Raw genomic sequence first — 24,060 nt, 5'->3', positions numbered from 1 at the left:
TCCGCAGGGCTGAAGGATGCCATGGCGGACTGAGTGACTGTTTCCAGCCAGGTATGTAAACCCAGTTTGATCCCTGAGGGCGGCTGGTTGCAGACATGAGGACAGAGCGTTTCTCTGTTGTACACTGGAAGTGACACTCGGAATTCAACCAACCAAACACTTACAACAGGATAAAAGACACATCGGCCCCTTATAATGACTGTTGAAGGTTTTTGCTGGGATTTTAAATCAGTTTTTTAAGACCACTTCTGAAGTGCTGCTTCTACTAAAATCCTGCCCTCTTAGCTTCCCTCACTGGGGGTGTGTCAAAGGTCACAGGCAACTACAGAACATTGCTAAAGCTGAACTGACAGGGAGTTTTTGCTAAAGAACATTTCAGGGTGAAGGGAAATTGAATCTCAGTCCTCTGCTTGTTTTAAACACCGGAACACTTGTTTCATTCAGAATTATTTTCTCAGTGTCAGAGGTTGTTTCTTTGACTTTTCCTGTGACATAAAATGATCGAGAATATAAAAAATTCGCTAAAGAGGCAAACAAAAGTCTAATAAAGCGCAAGTAGATTTGGAGAAGTGTTCTTTTCTGCCTATTTGCGACCCATGTGCTGAAACCACATGTGCCTGTATATACAGTAATGCTATGCTATTTAGTGTAAAGGCGTATTCACAGTTACTGTTCTAAGTAAGTGGAGTAATGATGTGTTTTGTGACTCAAGGCCAGCAGAGATGCTGGGATGTGAAACGCTGGTTGGAATGAAGTCATTTGGCCGAATGCCTGTTTCCATCTGAGGCCAGAGGAAACCGTTAGCCCGCCACTGCCTCTTTCCCACACCATCCCATCTCTCTCCCTTTCCCTCTCTCTCTCTCTCTTTCACTCACATACACACACATGAACACAACACACATTCTCTCATCCTTGCTATTTATTAAGAAGAGCTGACATCAGGAACAAGTTTGGAAAGTGACAAAAGACCAAGGAGAGGTGTTACATAAAAGAGAGCAATCCACTTCATGCATATGTTCCTCTCAGTACCTCCAACTCTGCTTTGATCTAAGTGTAGATGTCACATTCAGCAAATGACATTCAGATGGTCCAATGACGTAGGACATAGTTTAGTCTGTGCATTATGATGATGACTCCAGCTTATGATCGTAGTTAAGAGTCATCAAACTAGAGGAAATATTGCAAAGAGCAAAGATTGGAGTCATTACCTTAGTTTAAATAAAAATCTATCCAGCCTTGTTTAGTAGTTTAGATATTTTTGTGGGCATTTTCCTTTTATTGACAAAACAGTTCAAGCGTGACATGGAGGGAGAGAATGGGGAAGACACAGAGCAGGGGCAGATCCAGGGGTGGGGGCCCAACTGGCCCCAACTGAAATCTGATTGGCCCCCGAAGTGGAATTGTTTATGGATAGTTGCAATATAATTGGCCACTCTGTGTAAATTGTGGCCCCCTTATGACCCCTGATTCCTGAATCCCACCTGGTAGTGTGGGCTATAGCTTTTTTGTGGATGGCTGTTGGCTGATACTTAGTTTTGTCACATTTATAGTTCATAGATTTTGAAATGATATTACTATTTATACTTCAATACCAACAGAGGTAACTACTGTCCTGTACAACCAAAAGGAAATTCTGCTGTGTACATGGTGTTTTGAGGGGTTCTATATGTGTCGAGCAGGGAAACTGCCACTTGGGCTTTAAATAGCTCAACTTTTTGTGGCTATAAAGATCCCATTTAGAAAGCGCCCATCAAACACCCAGTTCACGTGGAAGAGCATCAGCCGTCTTTATGTTATCTTTTAGCTTTATAGTTTGTCAGACACTCGCTCACTGTCCTGACAAAATAAGCCTGAAAGACCTGAAACTGTCTGAGCCTCATTAAGTGCCATACACAGGTATTCCATAGAGATGGGTCGAGTGGAGGCATCTGTCGTTGTGTCACTTACAACAGACCCATGCAGAGGCAAGAACCACACTCCACCCCAAAATAATCAGCACCCTGTGTCTGGAGGGCCACTATCAACAACCATGCAATCATGGCTGTTGATAGTGGAGCAATACAGCAAAGACCGGTCACTACACAACTGGAAGTCGACTACTAAAGCACATTGAAGCACTTTGTGACAAGTTATGATTATGTTTTACAAAGAAAGATCATTTTTTCCAGACAGCTTTTTAGGAATAAGAGTCATTCTGCCTGGAAGGAGATTACGCTGCTGAATCACTTCATGAAATTCATGAATCATCTTTGACCTCCCATTTCTGGTTAACTTATAAGATTTCAGTCCTGCTTTTAAACTTCTTACCTCGCATTTTTGCTTTTGCCTTTACTTTTTTTTTTGTTTTAAGCACTTAACAACTGTTTTCAAAGCTTCTCTCCAAATGACTGTTATTACTGTAGCAGCAGCACGACATTACATTTACTACACAACTTTGTTTCAAGTGCGGATCGGGAGCCTACCTTTATCAAAACCACGTCTACAGCTCTTTCTCCTTTGGCACGGAGACTGTACCTCCGCTTGTGTCGTTCGTACATTTTCCGTTAAATATCCAGAGCCGATTTACTGAGCAGAAGGTTAAAATCCAGGGGAAACACCACTGAGGAGAGGCAAAGCTGCCTGCTAAACTTCACATCTGGCCGCAGAGGCAGCCTCCTACCAGACTCCAGCTCTGCTCTCTCACTCCCTCCTTCTCCTCTTCCCTCCCTCTCTTTTCCTTTCCTCTGTCGCCTCTTAACTTCTCTCCTCACTCTGCCTGACTCATGCCTCTGTTGTCTCTATCTGTTTCTCTCACTGGCTCTCTATGAAGGCTGTGAATGTCGCTCCCTCATCCTGTGAATCAGCCATCCAAAGTACTACATTGTCAGTATGACGGATGACAGAAGGACATTATTACAGTTAGTATGATTCAATCTTGAGAATTTATGCTGTTGAGATTCAACACCCCCTGCTGGACGAGGATATGTTTGAGGACACCAATAAGGAGCCTTGTGCTAGACTGCACCTCTCTCACACAATGTCCCTCTAACTGGATGCAGCTGTGCTGAAAGATTTTGGGAATGATCAGGCTTGTATGTCTATCCAGAGACAGAGGTTACAACATAGTGCAGGGGACACTTAACATTTTTGCACATGTAATATATATCATGAAATTAAGAATATTATTATTATTACTATATTTTTTTAATTAAATATGGATATATATGTATACGTGACAATATGGCATGTTCGCACATTAATTAGAATAGCACATACCTCCACTGAGGAACAACATACTGTACCTCTTAAATTCAATCAAGCTGCACAATATTTCACACACTTAAGAGACCCTCTGGAGAATTGGGTCTGGACTCTCTCCAGAGTTTGCCTTTCACCCATGCACAATGCAGCGGGAGATTCTCTAATCAGACACATTCAAAACAGCAACAAATCCTCCGGAGGATTCAGGTGAGGGGTGGAGCAGCAGAAACAGGATGTAACTTGTTAATTCCGCTGCAGAATCACATGTTTTTGTTTACAGCAATGGTGTCCAACCTTTTCACCAAAAACTCTTTTGACATCTAATCGTTGTCTTCTATGCGTATGGCACCACTTTGTCATCCTGCAATATTGTTTTTTTTTATCTTTTTTGTGTCGATTAGAGTTAGAAAAGTCATCAACACACCCACTCGCTCACGGTGAATTCTGCAAAGAGTCTCCTGCTGTGTTTTCACATTGGCTCCTCCAGAGTGTCTGCGGACTGTATGCTGGGGGCCAGATTGAAGAAGTCCGCAGAAACTCCAAAGGTTCTTACTCGAACAGTTGCATTCACTCATACAGTCGCTGCAGAGAAAGAGTATCTCCGGAGTTCAGTGCATGTCTGAAAGCAGCTTCATAGATATTAGTTCCCTAAACATGCCTGGTTTTTGTCTAGATCCATAAATTATTTCCAGCGGAAAATAAGTGAAAATGTCAAAAGAATTATCCTATCTTGAAATGTCAGAGAAATTAAAAAAAAAAAAATCCTGGATCCGCAAAAGAAATTCAATAGTTTCCTCCCTGACCCATACTGCATCCTTAAACCAAGTTTCATGGAAATCCGTTCTGAAAAACTTCATTTCAACAAAGCATACAGTATGTATGAGATTATAATAATATCATATCATTATGATACGATTCTGTTGGAAATACAGAACTCAAATCCCCATGGCCTTATTAATTCTTCCTGTAATTAGTTGTCTCAAAGGCAAAACTCTTTTTCCACATGCACACGGGGAGCAATGATACATCACAAATCAGACAGGGACAATAACAGCGAGGTTAACAGTGGATGAGCACAGACTTCTGGGTGTGTGCACAGATAAGTTCCACGCATGTGCAGATGGTGAAATTTATGCAGACCCTCACTGCAAAACAGACGTGAGAAGTATAATTTGGGTTTAAGAAGGAGAAGAAGTGTGATATTGTGAGTATGGATGGCTTCCTCTGTCATGCTAGGATAAAAAAAAATGCTACTTTAAGAGCATGAAAATATGCTACCCCCCCCCCCCACTACTCAGGACAGCAGCTGGACAAGAGTTTACTAAATCATCTAGAAATATTCTGCCCCTTCACTGCTGTCGATCTCTTAAGGTACCTTTATGTTCCTTCATAAAAATCATATATATCCTGGAAATAGTCACACATATTTGTTATTATGACAAACAAGATACATGGCAAAGATCTATGATATTTGTATCCCCACCACGTCCCGAATCCAACGTACACTCCTGAGTTTAAGAGTCGGCCTGCACTGTGTGGTTGAGCACCTCCTGCAGGATACTCAGATCCATGTAAACCTGTGGTTTGTGGGGGCTGGGACGCGAGAATCTGCTCTGACATCAGGTCCTGGCCACAGCTGGCCAATATCACAAAGCCGTGAATCCCTGCAGCCACAAACAAATCAAACCCTTCTCTAATCAAAACTCTGACCTTCACTGAGTACCAGGTGTTCCATGGTCCAGGGGAAACACGGCGATCAATCTGCTCAGCCAAAAGAGCCACAGAGTTTGCACAGAAAATAGAAAACTTTGAATGTAAACTGCTGTTTGGTGGGATGAAAAACTGATGATCTCTACATCGCTCTGCAATAGTTCTTAGTGTACAGCCAGAGGAAATAAGTGGAGCACATTAACTCTCCAAACAGCTCCCCAGCTTGTCTTTTTCCATCTTTTCTCATCATGAAGAGGGGAAACTGCAAGAGGGCGCGCACACACACACTAAATTATTTGAGGATTTATATTATACTATGTTAAAAGAGAAATGCTGCTCCATCATATAGCCTTGGCCAGTGACCGAACAATATTCTTCAGTCTCTCTGTGAGAAAATATTTATCTGTCTTCAGAAGCCAGGGAGTCAACTGTCATCATATCACTGTGCATTGACACACATGTTCCACCTGTAACTGATACCTCTTCAGCGTCCTGTTTGAACTAGTGAATTGATAATACTTTTAATGTGTATATTTTTTTATTATTTTAAATCATTTTAACTCAGGGACTTGATTGCAGTTTATGAGAATTGCACTTTTTATTAAAACCGCTGGATTTTTGTGTCGTATTATCTGTTCATGTTCACACAGGTACTGAGAAATGTCATTTCGTTCCACTGACAGTTTTACAGATATGGATGGAATGACATAAATAAACTTGAACTTGATTCCTCCTGATTCTCATTATATTCATCTTGACTGGAAGCAGTTGAGGAACTAAATAGTGCAAGTCACTTGGTTTTTACTTCTGTATAAACACAGGAAACGATACCTCAGGTTCTGTCTGTATAGTTGATCAGTTAACTCTGGTTTATTATACTGTGTTATAGAGGCTTTATTACCGATAGCTTGCATATTGTATAAAATAAATCAGTACTGCATACCCCTCATCTTGCTGTAAGCATATAGTTATTTCTTCCTTTTCTGACCCCTGGCTGTGAAGTTCAATTATTCAATTATTTCTTTAACCAAAAACGGCAGCTAAAATGTACTTAGCATCCCCAAGGCTACTGCTGCCTACTGCCTTGTTACACAACAAGACTGTGAATGCAGCCACTCCCCACATAAATACAAGCAACATCCGTGCCCAAATGTGTTTACTGAACAGCTTCTCGGCTGCAGCACATTTACGTGGACAATTACGGTCTTCCTCTTTGCTATGACTTCCCAGTACATATTTGTGAATCCCACCCCACCCCCCAAAAAACTTAGAATAATATCAATTTATCTCATGCCTGTGTGTTGGGTGTTTTACACTCTTTGGCACTTTGACAGGACTCGCAGCTGCAGAGGAAAAGCGTGTTGTTCTGCTCTTGGGGTGTGATTTAAGAGAACGTTGAAGCTGCTGCGTTTTCTCGCTAACTACAAGTTCCCGTACTCCAAAAATATGAAACACAGACGCCTCGGCTGCTGATTCATCCGCGACCAAATTATCTGCTGTCTAAACAGCTTACATCTTATCAAACCACCAACGCACTCTTTGTGATTTTAATTACTTCATTAACCTTACACGTCAATTCAGGCAGCTAGTTGTTGTTGCTGTCATTAAGATTCTGTTATCCAGTCAGTTTCATTATCTGCTGCTGTAATAACCCATGACATACAACGTTTTCTTTGCTTTATTATATTTTTCAAATAGTTTCACATGATATGAACTATTCCTCTTCAGTTATAATAACAATTTGTATTCCTATTATCGCAATGAATGTGTCTCAATTGATCAAACTGTTTGAATGAAAGTACTATTGCTACATGCCTTATCGTTACCTTCTCATCATAGAAAGTACAGGAGATTTTAACAGGATCAAGATGCAGGTCACTACATTGTCACTGTGGTCAAGAGGAGAGGCTCCAACAATGCCACTGGTGCTACATTGCCCTCTGCTGGCTGCACCGCCCTCCTGCACACATCCCCCTGCAGTCAAGCATCTGGCATTCAGAATAAGCCACTGACCCAGACCACAACCCAGGAATAAGCAGAGCCACTCCAGTCTATGGCTGCTGAGGAATCCGTCAGTCAGCAACATTTCAGAGTAAAGTCCCGGCCTGTGAAGATCACATCCATGTGCTCTGAGGCGGCTGAGAGAGAAAACTAACTGCAAAACATGACTCCCATTGGACGAGGCAGGGAGATTCTGTTGGATTTAATGGTAAAGTAAATGTAGAGGTCAAACTTAAGGACACTTCAGCAGGTAATATATTCCTTGTTGAATGACTGCACTAACTAGAATTACAAAAAAAAACAGCTGACTAAGCTGCAAGTCTTCAAACTGAAAGCTTTTACTCAGAGGGGAAAGTGTTCCAGACAGCTTTCTACCTCAACTTCCTGCAAATCTCTCAAGCTTCTCATGAGCAAACCCTGCCTCCACCTTCTCTCCCAAAACCTTTAACTACTTTTCTTTACTTAAAATTAAATTCTTAGCAATTCAAGCCAAAAAAGAATTACACTTTTATAAAAGATACTATAGTTTGTCACTCTTAAAGTAAGGGAAAGAACAAATACAATTCATCTAGTAATGGCGTGTGTATAATACAACATGATAAAGTACCTGACACTCTGGAAAGCCTCAAACAGGACAGGATTTAGTTTCTACTCATCCACACATTCACTTTCAACACTGAGGAAACTACTAACAAAAGTAGCCCAGTGGAAATTTTCTGGCCATGACCTGTGTGTTTCTTTTCATGCATACCTTTTCATTAGGTTCTGTTGTGGACTTGAAAAATGCAGGTTTAACTTCGCCTTGGCTTTTTCAATCTGTTGCGCCAACCAGTCATGCAAACAGGATGCGGAATAATTCAATTATAAAAGAAAGGAAATGAGTCACACCCGTGTCATGTGAGCTCTGGATTAAACTCTTGTCCAACACTGCAACTTCTAAATGAGCTGTATTTAGACTCCGAGGACGCAAAGAACAGCGGCAGTTGAAACCATGCAGCCACGTTAACGATCGATGGCAACATGTACTTGTGTGATACACGTTGAGTGTGATACTCAGTGTGTTTACTTACTGTTTAATTTAAGTGTTTAACTTCTGATTAATCCTCAAATTTCCCAGTGTTTGCAAATTATTATTATGTTTATTATCACGGTAAAGTCTACTATAGGGATTCGACAAATACCATTTTACCTCGAGCAAAGAGGCTTTGTTTTTGTATGTGTTGCAGGATTCAGCAAAACTACTGGACGGATTACCATGCTGAGGTAGAGAAGAAGAACCCACTCAATTTTGGTGCAGATCCAGATCAGGGGGTAGATCCAGCAACATTTTATTCACTTTCTTTAACATGGTGAGATGGGACATTTTGCAACATTTATGTTGATTTCTCTGAGAATAATTCATGAATCCTGATGAATGGACTGATATTTATGAGTGCAATTTGATGGAGATCCACATAAATATACAGATCTAGTGAATTTAGATATGGTTTCACAAGCAGTCTGTTGGGTCTTGGCAGAGTTATGCAATCTCTGAGTGCCATTTTACAATCACTATTTCACCACCATCTATTAGTATTGGCTGTATTATTTGTTGATTTATTTTCATATATGAAGGCTGTGAGTTGGGTTCAAAAGTTTGAAAAATGTTGGATTTGGATATAAATGTATAGCTGTTGGTTTAGAGTTACTTTGCCTTACATGCCAGACTTTTGACAAACACAAAAGACACAGGGTTTTCCCACTATATAAACTTTAAACAATTTTTTTATTGAGTATTTAACTGACATGTTTGCTTGATGATCGTCACCTACTTTTCTTTTCCGTCATAAACCCTCTTGTACTGTATGTTTTGTTGTTTGTTCTTAATTCATCTTGCTAACCAGAGATTACCTGTTGGCATCAGAGCTCTCGCGTTGCTTTGTAGTTCCTCACTGAATCTGATTCACAGAACTTTTTCCACAGCACACATGTCACAGCAGGAGAAGCACAGTGGCTACGTCCTATCAACAGCTCAATGAAGCTACATGTGCGTTTGAAAAGTTAAATATCTGCTGTAAACTTCAGACTCAGGCCCATTTTTCCCCAGGTCATGTAGTCGCTCATGGAACTGGTTACTGGTCGCCTCTTTGATCATTTCCTATGCCAGAGGGGTGTTTCAAGGCTTTTGCAAACAATGACTCAGCTTGGACTCATGTTAATCCAACCTGCTTTGACAACAAAGCAGAGTCTGATAGCTGACAACCACAGCACAGACTTGAAGCTTACCGTGGAGAAGTCTGTTTCCTCTGCTGTGTCATTTTCTTCCTCCCCTGCAGCAATTACAGTGTCTTCAGACTTGATGACATCTTCCTCTGGAGAAATGCACACAACACAATGCAATCAGTCCAAAGGCAAACCCTCAGAATACAGGAATCAATAACAAGTGTTCAGAGCGAAAAGGAACTGAGACTTGTCTATTCTCACTGCAGATACACTGATGAGGTAGACGTTGTACAATAATGATGTGGCAGCTTTAGTTTATAGTTTTTATTTACTTCTAAAACTCCCATTGGGAGAACAACCATTTGAATGTGAGTGAATTTGTCATTCTTTGATTATAAAAACAGAAAGCAAACAGTCCACTGATGATATCATATAATTATTTGAGATGGATTCTTCCTCTGGAATCTGTCTTGTTATGTAAGTGACCATGTCTGAGAAACAACTATCCATAATGGACTTTTAACTTTTTGTTTTTAAGCCCCCACTAGAATCCCAGTGGATATTTTACATCTTTATACTCAAAACTTGAAACAACAGAAACCTTGTCTCTGGCAGCCTCATGACGCTAGGCCGCTGTCAGGCTGTAAATACATTCCCTTGCTCATAATGACACCCCGCTCTCTACGTGACGCACAGTGCCAGTCATGCCCTTGACCTCTTTTTATTGGACTTGGGTCCAGTACAATTATTCCTGATGAGTGAAAATTGCCAACAGAGGAGAGCTGCAAGTTCACTTTAGAGAAGAGAGACTCTGCTGGTCTCACTTCCTGCTTTGCGCTCACATCCCATGTATGTTTGTTCTGGAGAGCACAGCCTTCTGGCTCCGCGTGTAAGACTCGGTCACATGCCCTGGTAATGTGACTGTGTCTGCTGACATACTGCAGCCAGGGAGTGCATGTGTGCATGAGACAGAGCCTAACAGGGAACATGTGAACATAAAGGGAAGTTTTGTCAGACTATACCTGGCCTCGGGTGCCAAAGATATAAACGACTGTTACATAACATGTCACCATGTATCCTACAGTCCCGACATAAGCTGATGTGGCAAATTGAATGTGCTGTCAAACTTTAGGGAAAGTGTTTTAGAATAACCTACTTTTTTTAATTAAAACAAAACGCAGCCATATATCACGACAGGATGTCGCACAAAAGCCAAATATCTGCGAGCACAATTATGGTGGGCGACATTGCACTTAGCTTTGTGGAGCTATTGCCATTAATCACTGGAGGAGTTCGGAATCTGATTTAGCATATTTGTTTAGAAAAAAGGCTTTGACAAACACATGGCCCAGTGATGTATGTGATAGTGTCGCACTAGAATAAACCTGATCTCAGACTGAAATAAATCAGTGTTTGCTCACCTTGGGTTGCACTGCTGTGGCTTTCTGAGGCTCCATCCACTGCATCAGACGTCTTTGGATTTCCATTCAAATCATTCTCAACAACAGGTTCACCGGCTGTTTCATTGTTTGGAGAACGTGGTTCTGCTTCTGTACAGTCTGAAAGCAGAGTGATACTTTGTGATGAAGGGACACTGATCTCATTCTCTGCATGAGTTAATCCCTCGTCAGGTGACGTTTCTTCTGTTGTCTTCTCTAAATCATCCTGTTTCTGTTGCTCTGGCACAGATTGCAAATGCCCATTCTCCTCTCCTGAGGCCACCGGGGATTTATCACTGGTCTCTGTTGACTGAGGATCACCTCCAACTGGGACATTCACTTCGATCTTTTCTGCAACCGACTGACATGGTTCACTTAGGACCGTACAGGTGACCTCCGGTGCTGAATGCTCCATCTCTGCATTCAGGTCAGAGCAGTTAGCCTCTCCGGAGTCCTCACTCTCTGACAACACGGGACCCAACGACAGATCCTCTTTGGAAAGTTCGGGGACAAGTTCCTCTCCTGTCCCCTCCGGGTTCAAAGGCTCCATTGTCTGAGGGCTGGGTGGCAGTTGTGATTCAGGCTCGGTGCCAGTCTGGTTGCAGTTGGTCAATGTCGCTGCCCCGTCAGCGTCCTGCTCCGAGAGGAGCCCTGCATCCACAGTGGGTGAATCGCTTTCACTCTGATTCATATCATTTGATTCCTCCATCATGGATCCTGCTGACGACAGTTCTGATATCTTGCTTTGAACCAAGTCCTGCTCCTCTGCTGTGGCACCGTCTTGAGTGGGGTGGAAGATTTCCGTTGTGGAGCTTCCGACTGACCGGAAACTGCCATCGTCATCACTGGAGAGGCTGCGGGCCATGCAGTCAACTTGGTCAATCTGTGTATCTTCTGTGGAGTTCCCGGCGGTCTGATCATCTGCTGTGTTGTCAGATTCATCCAAAGGCAAAGATGAGTTTTTGATACTTTGTACAGAAGTTTCAGCTACATCCTGACCATCCAGCTCTTTACCATTTGCTGTTCCAGTACAATTCTCAGAATTGGTGTCTGGAGCCAAGCCCTGCTGCTGCTCTGTAGCGTAATCCCTCCCAGCTGTTTCCTGGTTTTGTTCCAGGCTGTTTATGTCTGGTGGAGGTTCCCCCTTGTGGAGGCTTTCTATCACGAGACGTGAAAAAGCAGATTCAGGCTCCTCGCTTACATCACCGCTGTCTATCAGTGATGGATTGGGGAGGTCCCTTGAGGCTGATACCGGGTCTGTTAACCCTTTATTCTCCATCTTCTCCTCGTCTAAAGAGAGTCCATCACAGAGTTCCTCACTCAGTTTCATGTCTTCTGTCCCGACAGTCACCTCTTCCTGAGCGCAGTCTTTCGTTTCAGAATCAGAGTTGTCAGAAACCTCTGAGCCCTCTAACGACGGAGTCTGGCCCATGACTAAAGCTTTCTCGTCTCCACCGGGCGTTATTGGATCTGTTGACTCTGAGTTGGTCTCCTCCTCCTTCCTCCTGGCTGTGCTGTGCTTCTCTTCCTGCTCAGATCTGTCCTCTCCCTTTGTGGCCTCCTGTCCTTCCCGGATCCCAGCCTCTCCTCTATCAGTTTCCTCTGCCTGTTTACCACAGCCTGCTGGTGGTAGGATTCCCACAGTGAGATTTGCCCTTTCTACCTCACTCTGAGCTCCTTCACTCCTGTGACACAAACTCAAACTTTGGGTGGAAACAACAGGCTGCTCTCTTCCCTCCTCCTCTGCTTGGCAGTAATCTCTCCCAATGTTTGAACTAAAACACACCCGCTCCTCTGGGGAGCGAAGGCCATGGTCCTCAGGGCGTACATCTGATGTTGGAGTACTCGCAGACAACCTCCCGTCTTTCTCTGCCTTTCCAGTCTCACTGTGTCCTGAATCAGTCCCGCTGCTTTCCACTGGGCAGTTTTCTACCCAGCTGCCTTCAGTTTTTGTATCCAAACACTCCGATGCTGTGGCAGCCTGCTGTAGTTGCTCCACGCAGGTTCTCTCTGTTTCTATGCCATCACAACAATCGGCAGCTGTGTGCAGACAATCGAACTGCAGCTCCAGTACAGAAACTCCCTGTAGAACATAGAGAAGGAGGAGGATAAACGTTAGCTTTTTCCTCAGAGAAACCAACAGAGCTGCTGCTCCTTAGCTCTTATCAATCGGCAGCTCACTGATTGCATAAGGTGTTCCACCGGTTATACAAACTGAGTTTGAAGGTTAGAAAAATGAGGGCAGAGAAAAGACAAACAATCCAACAATGTTTAGTGGCTGCAGAGCTCCTGGATGAAGCCAACGTGAGCAGAGATAGCATGTTAGAAGGGCAGGGTGGTGTGACTCACCTTGGCATGGAGATGGCATATCAGGTGCAGCAGCTGCTCCACACTCTTCTGAAGGGTTGGAGGTTCGCGGCCAGGGTGGTTTCTCAGTGTCAGAGTATGTGTGTTCAGCCTGGGGAGGTGACAAATTACCCGGGCATCTGTAGAGACCTGGTGGACACCGTCAGCCCCTTTCTCTGTGTCCGTGTTAGCCCTGTTGTGAAAGAGACACTTGCATCACTCTGAACGGTCTATACAGCCTGATTGGCTCACACAGCACAGAACTGCTTTGAACAGCCGATCCAGGCTCACACATTTTCTTCAATAATCCACGTGCTTGCTGTTTTTTTTATTTCCAGAGATAGAAAGGCCAATAGTCAAATGTTGTGGTTGTTATTTCCATCTATTTTAGCCTTTCAGCAAGTAATCAGCCAACCTGCACAGATATTGTCAAGTAATAAAGAAGCTAGTAAATGTTAAAAAGTTCTAGACGTTGTAGTCGGTTAAAAAAAAGTTTTTTCCTTTCCTGGTAAAATACGCCCAGTGATTGCCTACATAAAGACCACTCCTTGTTGATAAGCTTTCCAAGAAAACTCCCGCTTGCTGCATTTGCTCGAAGTGTTGAAGGTAAAAGTATGTGCAGTGTTTTTGTTCATAAAGATAGTGCTGTAAAGAGGAGACACCTCCCAGTCAGGCGGATATGTTTGCGTAATCCTGGGTGGATTGCTTGAGCTGTGAGGCCTGGGCGCTGAGGTCACTGGCCAGGCTGAGTGACTTCACTTTTCATGAGGGAAATGTAATTACCGACACATAAAGAGAGAGAGAGCTGTAAGTTGTAAAGCAGCTCAAGTGCACGCTTGGCAGTGAGCGCATTCACTAAGTGGTGGCTGTCTTTCAGCTTGTGGCATCTTCATTTTGAGTTAAGTGAAAACTATTCTGCGGCAGATAAGTGAAGTGCTAAGAAGACATAAACGGGGTCCATTTCCACTTTAAACCGTGTCTCAGTTCATTTACCAAAGAGCCGTTTAAGGTCTCATTATAAAAGGATGAGAACAATTTGACCTCAGGAGTCAAAGCATTGTTAGGGATAATACCTGTCACCTCCAAAATAAAAACACATAAATACCCTTGCAATTAAACTGGAGAGGGACAACACTGCAGTATGTTTTGAATTACAGTTAAACATAGTCAGTAGACTCAGGAGTTGTAACCAAGGCTTTTGTGTTGAGGAACGATTCCCATCTATCAATCATGTTCCCTCGGAAAACAATAATGGCAGCCCACAACTTTTCAATTAGCCCTCAACTCTCTAACTGCAGCTCAGAGTGCTAAAGCTAGGCTGCAGTGTGGCTTTGTGGTGATGCTCTGTGGATACTTCCATTGTTCCATGAGAACAACAGACAAACTATTTTGCCTCACAGAAGGAGGAACCTACGCCATCCACCCTCTGATATATTGATATGAGAGTGTTTGTACGGAGAAGAGAGCAACGTTAACTGAAACTCTGAACTGGTTTCACTGTCAAACACTGAGGAGACAGTCTTTTAACGTACAATTAAACACCACATGTGATAAATCCTATGGAAACAACATGTGTCTACATATCAAATATGTGTATGTTTTTACCCAAGCTTACATTTTGTTTTGAATAAAAGGTCTGTATATTCGCTCAGTATAAAGCATAGCAGCAACAAAAACATTGTGCTTTTACTTTGAAGACAAACAGGAAGGGATACTGTGAAATTTTGTTGCCAAGATGGACATCTGAACCTGTCACATGTCAGTCCGTCTGTCAGTCCAATATGGTGAAATAAAAATAATAAAATTATCAAAATTATCTGGCAACGAATTATGACCCCCGGTGTGACCCAGTTACCGAAGACCAGGTTCAGACAGACACAGACAGATGAATGTGGAATAAGTAGTATATATAGATATATAGATATAGATATAGATATATCTATATCTATATAGATATATAGATATAAACATACAGATAGAATCCGAAAAACTGTTTTCATTTCACACTGATCAGCAGCTGAAAAGACAATGGATAAAAAACGGAGACATGGGACCTTGTTTCAACGTTAACTAGCATATTTACACAACAGCCATGAGGGCTGTTTTTATATTGAAATATCAACGTGTCTTTTCACCTGACCTCAGAAATATTTTGAGTGAGTGACGTCATGTCACATAGTTCTCACTGGAACATGTCTGTGAAGTGTTCAAACAGTTTACACAAACACAAAATTTTGTTTCAAGCACTTTAGCATTGGATCAAGCATTTAGCGTTTAGCATTAGCTTGATTCCAGTACATTTTACTTCCAGGCTTAAATAATTGGGTCCCAGAGGTGCACTGATTAAAATGTCTTTCCCATCACACAGTATTAAACAGTGGTGTTAGCAAGGAAGTGCTTGGCTGCTAACGTTAGCTGTAGGGTTAGGGTAGCTAATGCTATCAAATATGTCTTGAAACATGGTCCTGTGTCCATCCAAATATTAACTCTCCATTGTCTTATTAGTTGCTGATCAGATAGAGACCTGTGAAATGAAAACAGTTCGTCAGACCTTGTGTTTGTGACTCATAACAGCATTTGAGGAAAATGGCCACTGTGTGAAAATGGTCTTTAGGTTATTATTTTTGAAGCAATGTAAAACTGAAAAGAACTATAATGCTACGTTTTACCTAATATACGGTGGTGTTGTTATACAATAGCTGTTTAGTGCCTAAGGAAATCAGTTTGTTGCTTACTTTGTTAAAAGCTCATGGAGACGTCCGTGTCCTCGCAAAGCAGCAACGGCGGATGGGGTGTGGCCCTGTCTGTTGGCCAATCGCAGGGCTTCTGTAGCTCCAGGCTGCTGCAGCAAGAAGTGTGTAACCCGGAATAGACCTCGACGAGCGGAGAAGTGCAGCAGAGTCTCCTGAGGATTCAGTTCTGAGGAAGAGAGAGAGGATGACAGGTGTAGTAACACAAAAAGAATAAAGCTAACAAGAAGCAGAGAGACTGAGGAGAGCAAGGGTCCAGGTTGCCAGTTTGTGGTGTGGTAGCTGACATACCATCACCCGCTGCAGCTTGGCAACAACACAGTGCTGCCTAATGACACCAGTACAGGATCCATGGTGACCCAGTAAACACACAGACCTCTACACATATACAGACTGATAAAACCACAGCTTGGCTCTATCTTTAACAGCGGATCAGTGCATGTGTTTGTAGGCCAATACAGTTGTTTATGAACCAGCATCTGATGTTTAATGTCATAATAAAACCAACAAATCATAGCAACAACAACAATAATAATGATGCATGCACAAAATCAAACACCATTCCATCTAATCAGAGGTGAGCCCCATTACGTGCACTAGACACCCATTCTTAATTTAAGTCCATTATTGGCCCTATATATATCAGCTGAACTCCTAAAAACAAACACTGAAACCCTCCCTTTACTCTTCCACACAGACAGTAATGGAGATTCATGGACACACACACACACAGGTTTGCGCAGCTACCCATATTCAGACCTTACACTGACTTCGATTCATTGAGTACACCCTAACCAAAACATTATCCCTAACCTTTACCGTGACCAATTCATGCCTAACCCTATCCATAACCTAACCACAATTAACTTAATACCCCTAACATTTACCGGGACCTCAGAAATAACTTTATGCATCATCAAGACTGGGCTTTGGTCCCCATGAGGTCTACTGGTCCAGACAAATTCAGTGTTAATAGGTCCTACAAAGGCAATAAAGACAAGTAAATAAACACACTAAAGAGGCAACAAAAACAAGTACACACACTCTATAGCCGTCACAAAAAACAGTTACACACATTTGTGTACTCACAAAGGAATAAAAGCACACACGCAAACACGCGCTTTGGTCCAGACTGAAATATCTCAAAATCTGTGGGACGGATTATCTTGAGATTTGATAAAGAAATTCTTACACTATCCCTTGAGGGATGACCTGTAAAATAGCAAATGTGATTGTGCCCATCAGAGTGTGCTGGTCTTAAAATGAGGTGTGGTCACGCACATTGTTTGGTGTGGAGTCAGTGGTGCAGCATTAGGGTTATTTTAAGAGCGCATTATCAAGATAGAAGTGTGTGCCAACATGAGCAGGCACTCAATGTTCATACACTCTGCCTGTTACACACACAGGTGGTCTGCTTGTGTGTGAATGGAAAGCATTGTTTCTTACTTCCTAGCAAATCCGCCTTTATGATAGCAAGCTTAAGCGGAAGGGCACCTGGCTTTAGAAGGCAATGGGAGATGGCACGATGGCATGATTAAAGCTAGGGTTGGCAATCCTGGAAAAGCTAGCATATAGTAGGCTACAATATGAAACCGATTCATCCCACCCCCTCCCATCGGCCCTCTCTTTAAAGCTACGCCCCCAAAACACATGAACGTGCACCGACTGACAACTGCTAGAAGCCGACTCGTCCATGACTCGCTCGCTTACCTCTGGGTATCTTCTCTGCCTCTCCAGCTTTTACAGACTCTGGTCATATGCAGTGAGAGCACAAGCAGGGTGCGCACAGACAGTCCGAATTACCGTGTGAAGGACATTGGCGTTTTTTTTTTTTTTCCAGACAACTTTATTGATTGATGCCGTTTGTATATGGAGTTTTTTAACACATAAGATTAAAAAGTGTTTCAGAAACAAAAGGCCAACTCTACCTTTAATCAAGAGACTAAGCCCAACCTTTCTGAACTATCAGATGTGGACATGCCCTACATGCAGTTGCACTATGCCATTTAGACTATGAGCTCAGATTGTTAAAATTAAGTCCTTAAGCTTGTTGATGACCAAAAGAATACAAAAGTGAAACTTTCAGTACAAAATAATTGTTTCAGCAGGAAACTACAAAGGCTTTTGGACACTCGTGTTCATTCATTCAACAACCAGCACATTGGTATTGATTGACAAGCCACAGGCTATAGATAATTTGACAGCAAATGTTGATAACTGTTCAAAACTGATGAATTAAGTGGGTGTTGTTCACCATTTTTAATGACAAGCGCTGTTCTTTCAAGAGAAGTGAATTTCTCGGAGGAAAATAAATGACTGGCAATGGTGAGATCATTGACTGCTGCGTGTCCACAGCGTGAAGGATGACTGAGATAAACCACTGTCACCTCCACCTATAGTCCGCCGCTATCCATCATCCGACAGATCTGATAAATGGAGAGCAGAATTGTACTCCTCTTCCTCCCCACAGTCCACTGCAGCTGAGCGTCTTGTATTGAAGCGCTGACATATTGTGAAGCAGAGCCTATTAGAGCATACATCACTCACCGCAGCTGGAAGCCGCCTTCCACATCAACAACATGACAACAGACTTCAGTGCAAAGGAGACAGTAGGCGAGCGCGCGCATGTGTGTGTGTGTGTGTGTGTGTGTGTGTGTGTGTGTGTGTGTGTGTGTGTGTGTGTGTGTGTGTGTGTGTGTGTGTGTGTGTGTGTGTGTGTGTGTGTGTGTGTGTGTGTGTGTGTGTCCATCTCAAAACAGCCATAACACTTTTCATAACATTGGATCTTATCTAATCAGGAGGGAGTTCATTACTGAGAATGAGATTTGATGAGTTTTCTGTCCAGGCTACCAACAATGAATAAAACATTTGAAAGAGGGTGGAAACTTTCCATATCCGCCGTACACTGACTGAGTCGTTTTTTGTCAGTTATGTCTAAAATCCTGCTGGTTTGGTCTCATCTCCAAGTACAAGCTAAACCATGAGCTATTATGTTAACAACAGCCAGAGGCAGCAGCAGTGCTCAAACTACTCCCCAATGTCTTGTTTACGCTGCTTCACAGAGAGCAATTATCTCACAGAGGTTATCATCAACGTCAACTCATTTCGCTCCCTTTAACTGATTAAAGTCGTCAGAGTCAACGGCTGGGAAAAAATTGGCACTTTCATTTTAATAAAGATGTATGTTTGTTTGTACTGACATACACATTTCTCCCAACCGTACTGCTGTGTGTCTGCGCTGCAGCACAGTGACACTAGGCTCTGATCATACTAATGACAGAGTCAGATGAAAAGTCCATTCACTGACATATTTTCATGTTCATGTCTTTCTGTGAATATAAGCTATCAACTACACTAACCTTATTGACCTCCTGTTTGTAAGAGAGGGATTTGAATGGGTTGCATTATATCCACTGAGTGTCAACTAAAGATAACAAGAAAGTATGATTTGATTTGCCGATCTTATCTGGCTCTTTCTCCAATTAGAGCTGTGTTAATAAGTGAGTAAGTCGTGTATTTTACAAAGTGTCATGCACCAAAATGGGCCCAGTCTGCTTGGGGTTACAAGAAGAGAAGAAGCAGAAGAACAGACGTGCCTTCAGACATGTCGGACTGTCACAACCCCCAAATTACAGCACAGTCCTTCTCCTTGGATTTTAAACATGTGAAACCCGAGCATTGGTTTTGCATTTAACACAGCAAATTAAAGTACTTTTTCTGCACTGTTGGTAGGTATTTAACACAAAATGAGCAAAGTTAAACACTTTGTATATAAACATACAAGTCATATACCTCTTATACTCCAAATTAGTAGGTATACACAGTTTTTTTTAAACACTGCTCAACTCACTTAATAAAGATGATTGACTCCTTTCCTATAAACAGTAGAGGAATTTGCTTTTCTGTCACCCAACAGAAAATAGTAAAAATAAAGTAAAGTAAAATATTTTTGTGTTTATAAAAAAATAAATGAAAGCAGTGATGATAGCATCACTGCAGCACCGAATGAATGTCCCGCACATTGTCAGGCCATATTGTGCTCCAATAACATTCCTCATACTATGTTTACAATCCTTCATTCACATGCAGTGGAGATGGTTTTTGCGAGATGTGTGTTATTGAAAAGGACCAGATAATCTCCAGTAGCATCAGAAACGTGATAGAAAATCAGCATTCACAGCTTATGTTGTATCCATGTGCTATCAGCTGAAGCATTGACTTGTAGTTACATTTCTCAAGGGATACACTCAAGCCAACAGCAGCTACTTGTAACCCTATTATTAACTACATATCATACATTGGGGCGGCAGTGGCTGAGGGGGGGAGGAGCGTTCAGCCTCCAACCAGAAGGTCAGTGGTTCGATCCCAGTCTTCCCCATTACAAATGCGTAAGTGCCCTTGGGCAAGTTACTGAACCCCAAATTTCCCCTTATAGAAAAAATTTGATGCACTGTATGAATGTGTGTGTGAATGGGTGAATGGCAATAAACTGTACTGTAAAGCACTTTGAGTGGTCATGAAGACTAGAAAAGCAATATATAAATACAGACCATTTACAATTTACAATTTACATACCATTAAATTATTAGATTATATATTATATCAAAGTAGGAGTGGAAAGGTGGTACAGTGGTTAGCACTGTAGATCTTGCTTCAAATCCCAGTGTCTGTGTGGATTTACTCCAGGTACTGGTAGCTTCCTCCCACATTACAAAAACATGCAGATCAGGGTTAGGTTAATTGGAGACTTGAATTGTGAGTGTGAAATGTTGTTTGTCTCTGTTTCTTGGTGATGAACTGGCGACCTGTCCTATCCTGTTTCTTGCCCAATGTTACTTGGATTGGCTGTAGCTCCCCCATGACCCTTAAAAGAATAAGTGGTATAGATGATGGATGGATGGATGGATTATATTAAACTCTAAGTAGCCAGTTATAAGCTAGGAATTCCCTTCTAGTACACAAGATGTCCTTGATGTTTTGATGTCTTGTCACAACTCAGTGATGTATTTAATATTATTGAAGATAACTGATGAAAAATATATTAGAGAGTCATACAGTATAAGCATAAAAATCTGTATATATTGCAGACATACTGTTGATGTGTTGACACACAACAGGCACAAGTCTTCAGTTTATGTGCCCTGCAGTTTGTATGGTTCTGGTTGCTGGAAGACTCAATGAGTTTTTCCATACATGGAAAACTCTACAAAGAGTGTCTACAGTATCATGTGTTTCCAATTTATTTTAAAATGATGTTCTTTCTCTAATTGCATTGTAGAAATCACGGCATCGTATGATTCAATTTAAAAGCTAGCAAGTAACTCCTGCTGGGTTTTGTCAAGAAACTTACTTCAAACTGTACTTTTACATTGAAACTGTGGAGGTCAGACAAAGTTTGTGTCATGAATGATTTCAGACTAGTGTTTTGAGACCTGAATAACTTACACATCCATACAAACTACCTTTATGTGTTGGGGAGGGTGATGGCAGACCATGATTAACAGCAGTACTTTTACTGTTATTGTAAAATGTAATTGTGGCACTACTCTGAAAATGCCAAAACAAAATGCTGAGAGTGATCAATCGTCCTAATTGTATTGATCTGGGGTTAGCACTGGCACTGTGAAAGACATGAGCCACATAAATGAATACACAAAAGAGGTTTCTCGTTTTTTGACTTGTAAGTAAGCTAAAATTGTTCTGTGCATCATCTTTATTCATACAATATCAAATCATCACAGATGGTATCTCTACATCATTGCAGAGACATCGTCTATGACTTGTAATGTGCTAGGACATGACATGTTACAGTCAGCCCACTGCCCTCCAGTCTCACCAGTGCTGTTGGTTGGTTTGTTTCCCAGTAAGGTCCATCCCAGAGGCAGTGCGAGATGCTGGAGGGCCAGCGCCAGGCTCTCATCCAGACGTTCACACTCCCGCAGAGGAATCTGACACTCATCCAGCAGCAGCGCCCCATCTAGGGCGTCGGCCCGACCCGCCGTGCTCACCTGTTTGGAGGGTAATTGCAAACATGAGTCAAGTTTCCAAAGGTGAGGCTAAGCTGAGGCTTAGTCTAGAAGCGCTCATTTTAAGGCGCTCAGCATAAGCCTTAGCACAGAGCATTAGCTTAATGGCTAAAATGTAAAATGTAATTGCATGAAGACAAACGATATGAAAATCCACATGCATTTATCATACTAAACTCAAATTAGAACTGTGCTGTGTTGACAAAAGCAAACAATTAACTTTGAGAACTCAAGACACATTCTATCTTGTCATCCTCCCTGGTAAACAGACTTACTACTACATTTCTATGGGATGATAACAAAAAGATTTTTTTTAAAAAGGACCATCAGTCATCAGACCTTGCCAGAACGAAACCCGGACATGTTAATCTTTCACTCTGCCCACATTGCTGTGTCCCTGTGTAACCATGGGTAACAACTTTCTTCTTGCTCTATGACAAACGTCAGCTTTTGTTGTAATTTTACAGCTGATGCAGAAATGGAAATGACTCGTCTTGTTGCTCACCAGAAACTGGGCCATGTCAAAAGCCAAATCCTGGACGAAGCTGAATCGTTGCTCGCCCAGTGGAGACACGCTACCCATGCTTAGGTCTTTATTCGGGGACTCGGGAACAACTCGGGTGAGAGAGCACAAGGTGACCAGCACCCCCTCACAGCAGTCATGGGCTACAAGATGATACAATGAGGAAAGAGACAGGAAGAGAGGAATGAACAGGTAACAAAATGAAATAGATATCCGTTTGGCTGTGTATATGGCAAAGTCTACCACGTGTATTAAACAAGCCTTTTATAATGTTAAGTGTAGTTGGCAAACCCAATTTTCTATGTCTTTGTGTTGCATGAACATTAATAGTTGTTAGCTAGTTGTGGCTAACATGGCAAATTTAGATACAAAAAACCATAAAAGAACTGTAATGGTGAATGTGCAGTGGCTGTGACCTGTGAAGAAAGTCATTCAAAGAAAAATAGCTGAAAAGAAAAAATCAAAACATGTCTATCTGACCCGAAGGTCTCCTAATGCGTCCTTCATATGTGAAAAGCACAGAATTCGTGTCTGAAAACGGCTTGAGTCTGAGATGTTCTGTTATTTGAATAAACTCTGTACATTGTACAGGTTTATCTGGAAGAGGTGATGAAACCTTCATACACAGTCACAGTACACAAACGTGCATTGAAACCAACATTATTATTCATTAGACATCACAATTCTTTAATAATAATAATCAGCTACAGCCCAGTGTATACTGGTTTGAATCCAATTAAATTCATACTATTAAAATATAATATTTGACTTGATGTTTTTTAATTCATCCCACTACAACCTTTTCAGCAGTCACAAATCAAATTTGACCTAACAGGCAATTAACACAAGACGTTATCAGTTAAACGAATGTTTATGTTAATGTATTTCAGTTGTCACAACCAAAGGAATGAACAATGAGGACTGTAGTGCTCAAACATGGCCAATGTCAAAACACAGCTAACAGGGTGTAGAGGCTCTACATGTATTCAGTGGCTTCCTGCTCAACATGGTCGTCTAAATGATTTTACTTCTGTCTAGGAGATTGCAGGAACATTTTCAGAACATCCAGGCACCTGTTAAGAGCATGCAGGATGCAGGACGTGACTTATAAATTACACTGCAAAAATCAAGTTTTTAAGTTCTCAAACTTTGCTGTCATTCAAAGCTGACATTGTCTGCATCTTCTACATGTATGACACCAACACATTTTTGTCCCAACACATTTGTGTTTTGTCAGTTTTGCATCCCTCATGTGTCAGAAACATGCCCACTCACTTTGCTGAAAGCTTCCCTGCCGTATTCTCACAGGGGCTCACTCGAAAAATTGCCGAATTGCAGGATTGCCGAAAGATTTTACTAGGGGGCTGGCAGGAAAAGTTCCGTAAAATGTGTGGAGCAACTGACTCAGACATTTGCATTCTCACATTCAGCATCTCCAGAAAATTGCATGGTTTAGCGCATGTCTGAAAGAAGCTTTATTATCTCCTATCATTTACTGTGTCCGTGTCTCTACAAACAATCTCAGCTCATTAAACAAACAGGCGCAAGTTCCTTGCTCAAAGGCACCCCAAACTACAGACCTTCTGGTTGGTCACAGGATCGGCCCTTTGGAAGAAGCAGTGAAGCAGAACTAATCTGTTTGAGGAGTCACACCTCCTTCCTTGGCGTTAATTCAGGCGAGCTCTTAACAAGATAACAGTTTATCATGTTCTGCTTTCTTTTTTCCTGTCAACACCTCACTCTTGAGGAAAACAAAGAACAATGTCTTTTTAATCTGTCCCATCATTTAATATTTTTGTCTTTCTCAACATTTGGACACCCAA

General features: G+C 41.9%; 1 protein-coding gene across 1 annotated transcript in view; it reads right to left on the bottom strand.

The window, feature by feature from the left end:
- The window catches only part of LOC117753428 (A-kinase anchor protein 13), a 110,773-nt gene that overhangs the window by 60,424 nt on the left and 26,289 nt on the right, over positions 1-24,060 (bottom strand). The window contains 6 exon segments of the mRNA XM_034571509.1: positions 9,217-9,302; positions 10,575-12,675; positions 12,942-13,131; positions 15,674-15,857; positions 21,525-21,696; positions 22,220-22,380. Coding sequence (XP_034427400.1) covers positions 9,217-9,302; positions 10,575-12,675; positions 12,942-13,131; positions 15,674-15,857; positions 21,525-21,696; positions 22,220-22,380 — 2,894 coding nt within the window.

Source organism: Hippoglossus hippoglossus, chromosome 3 (genome assembly GCF_009819705.1).
Source record: "Hippoglossus hippoglossus isolate fHipHip1 chromosome 3, fHipHip1.pri, whole genome shotgun sequence".
Taxonomy (NCBI): Eukaryota; Metazoa; Chordata; class Actinopteri; order Pleuronectiformes; family Pleuronectidae; genus Hippoglossus; species Hippoglossus hippoglossus.
The sequence above is the reverse complement of the archived record's forward strand: the minus strand, read 5'-3'. Positions and strand labels throughout refer to the sequence as shown.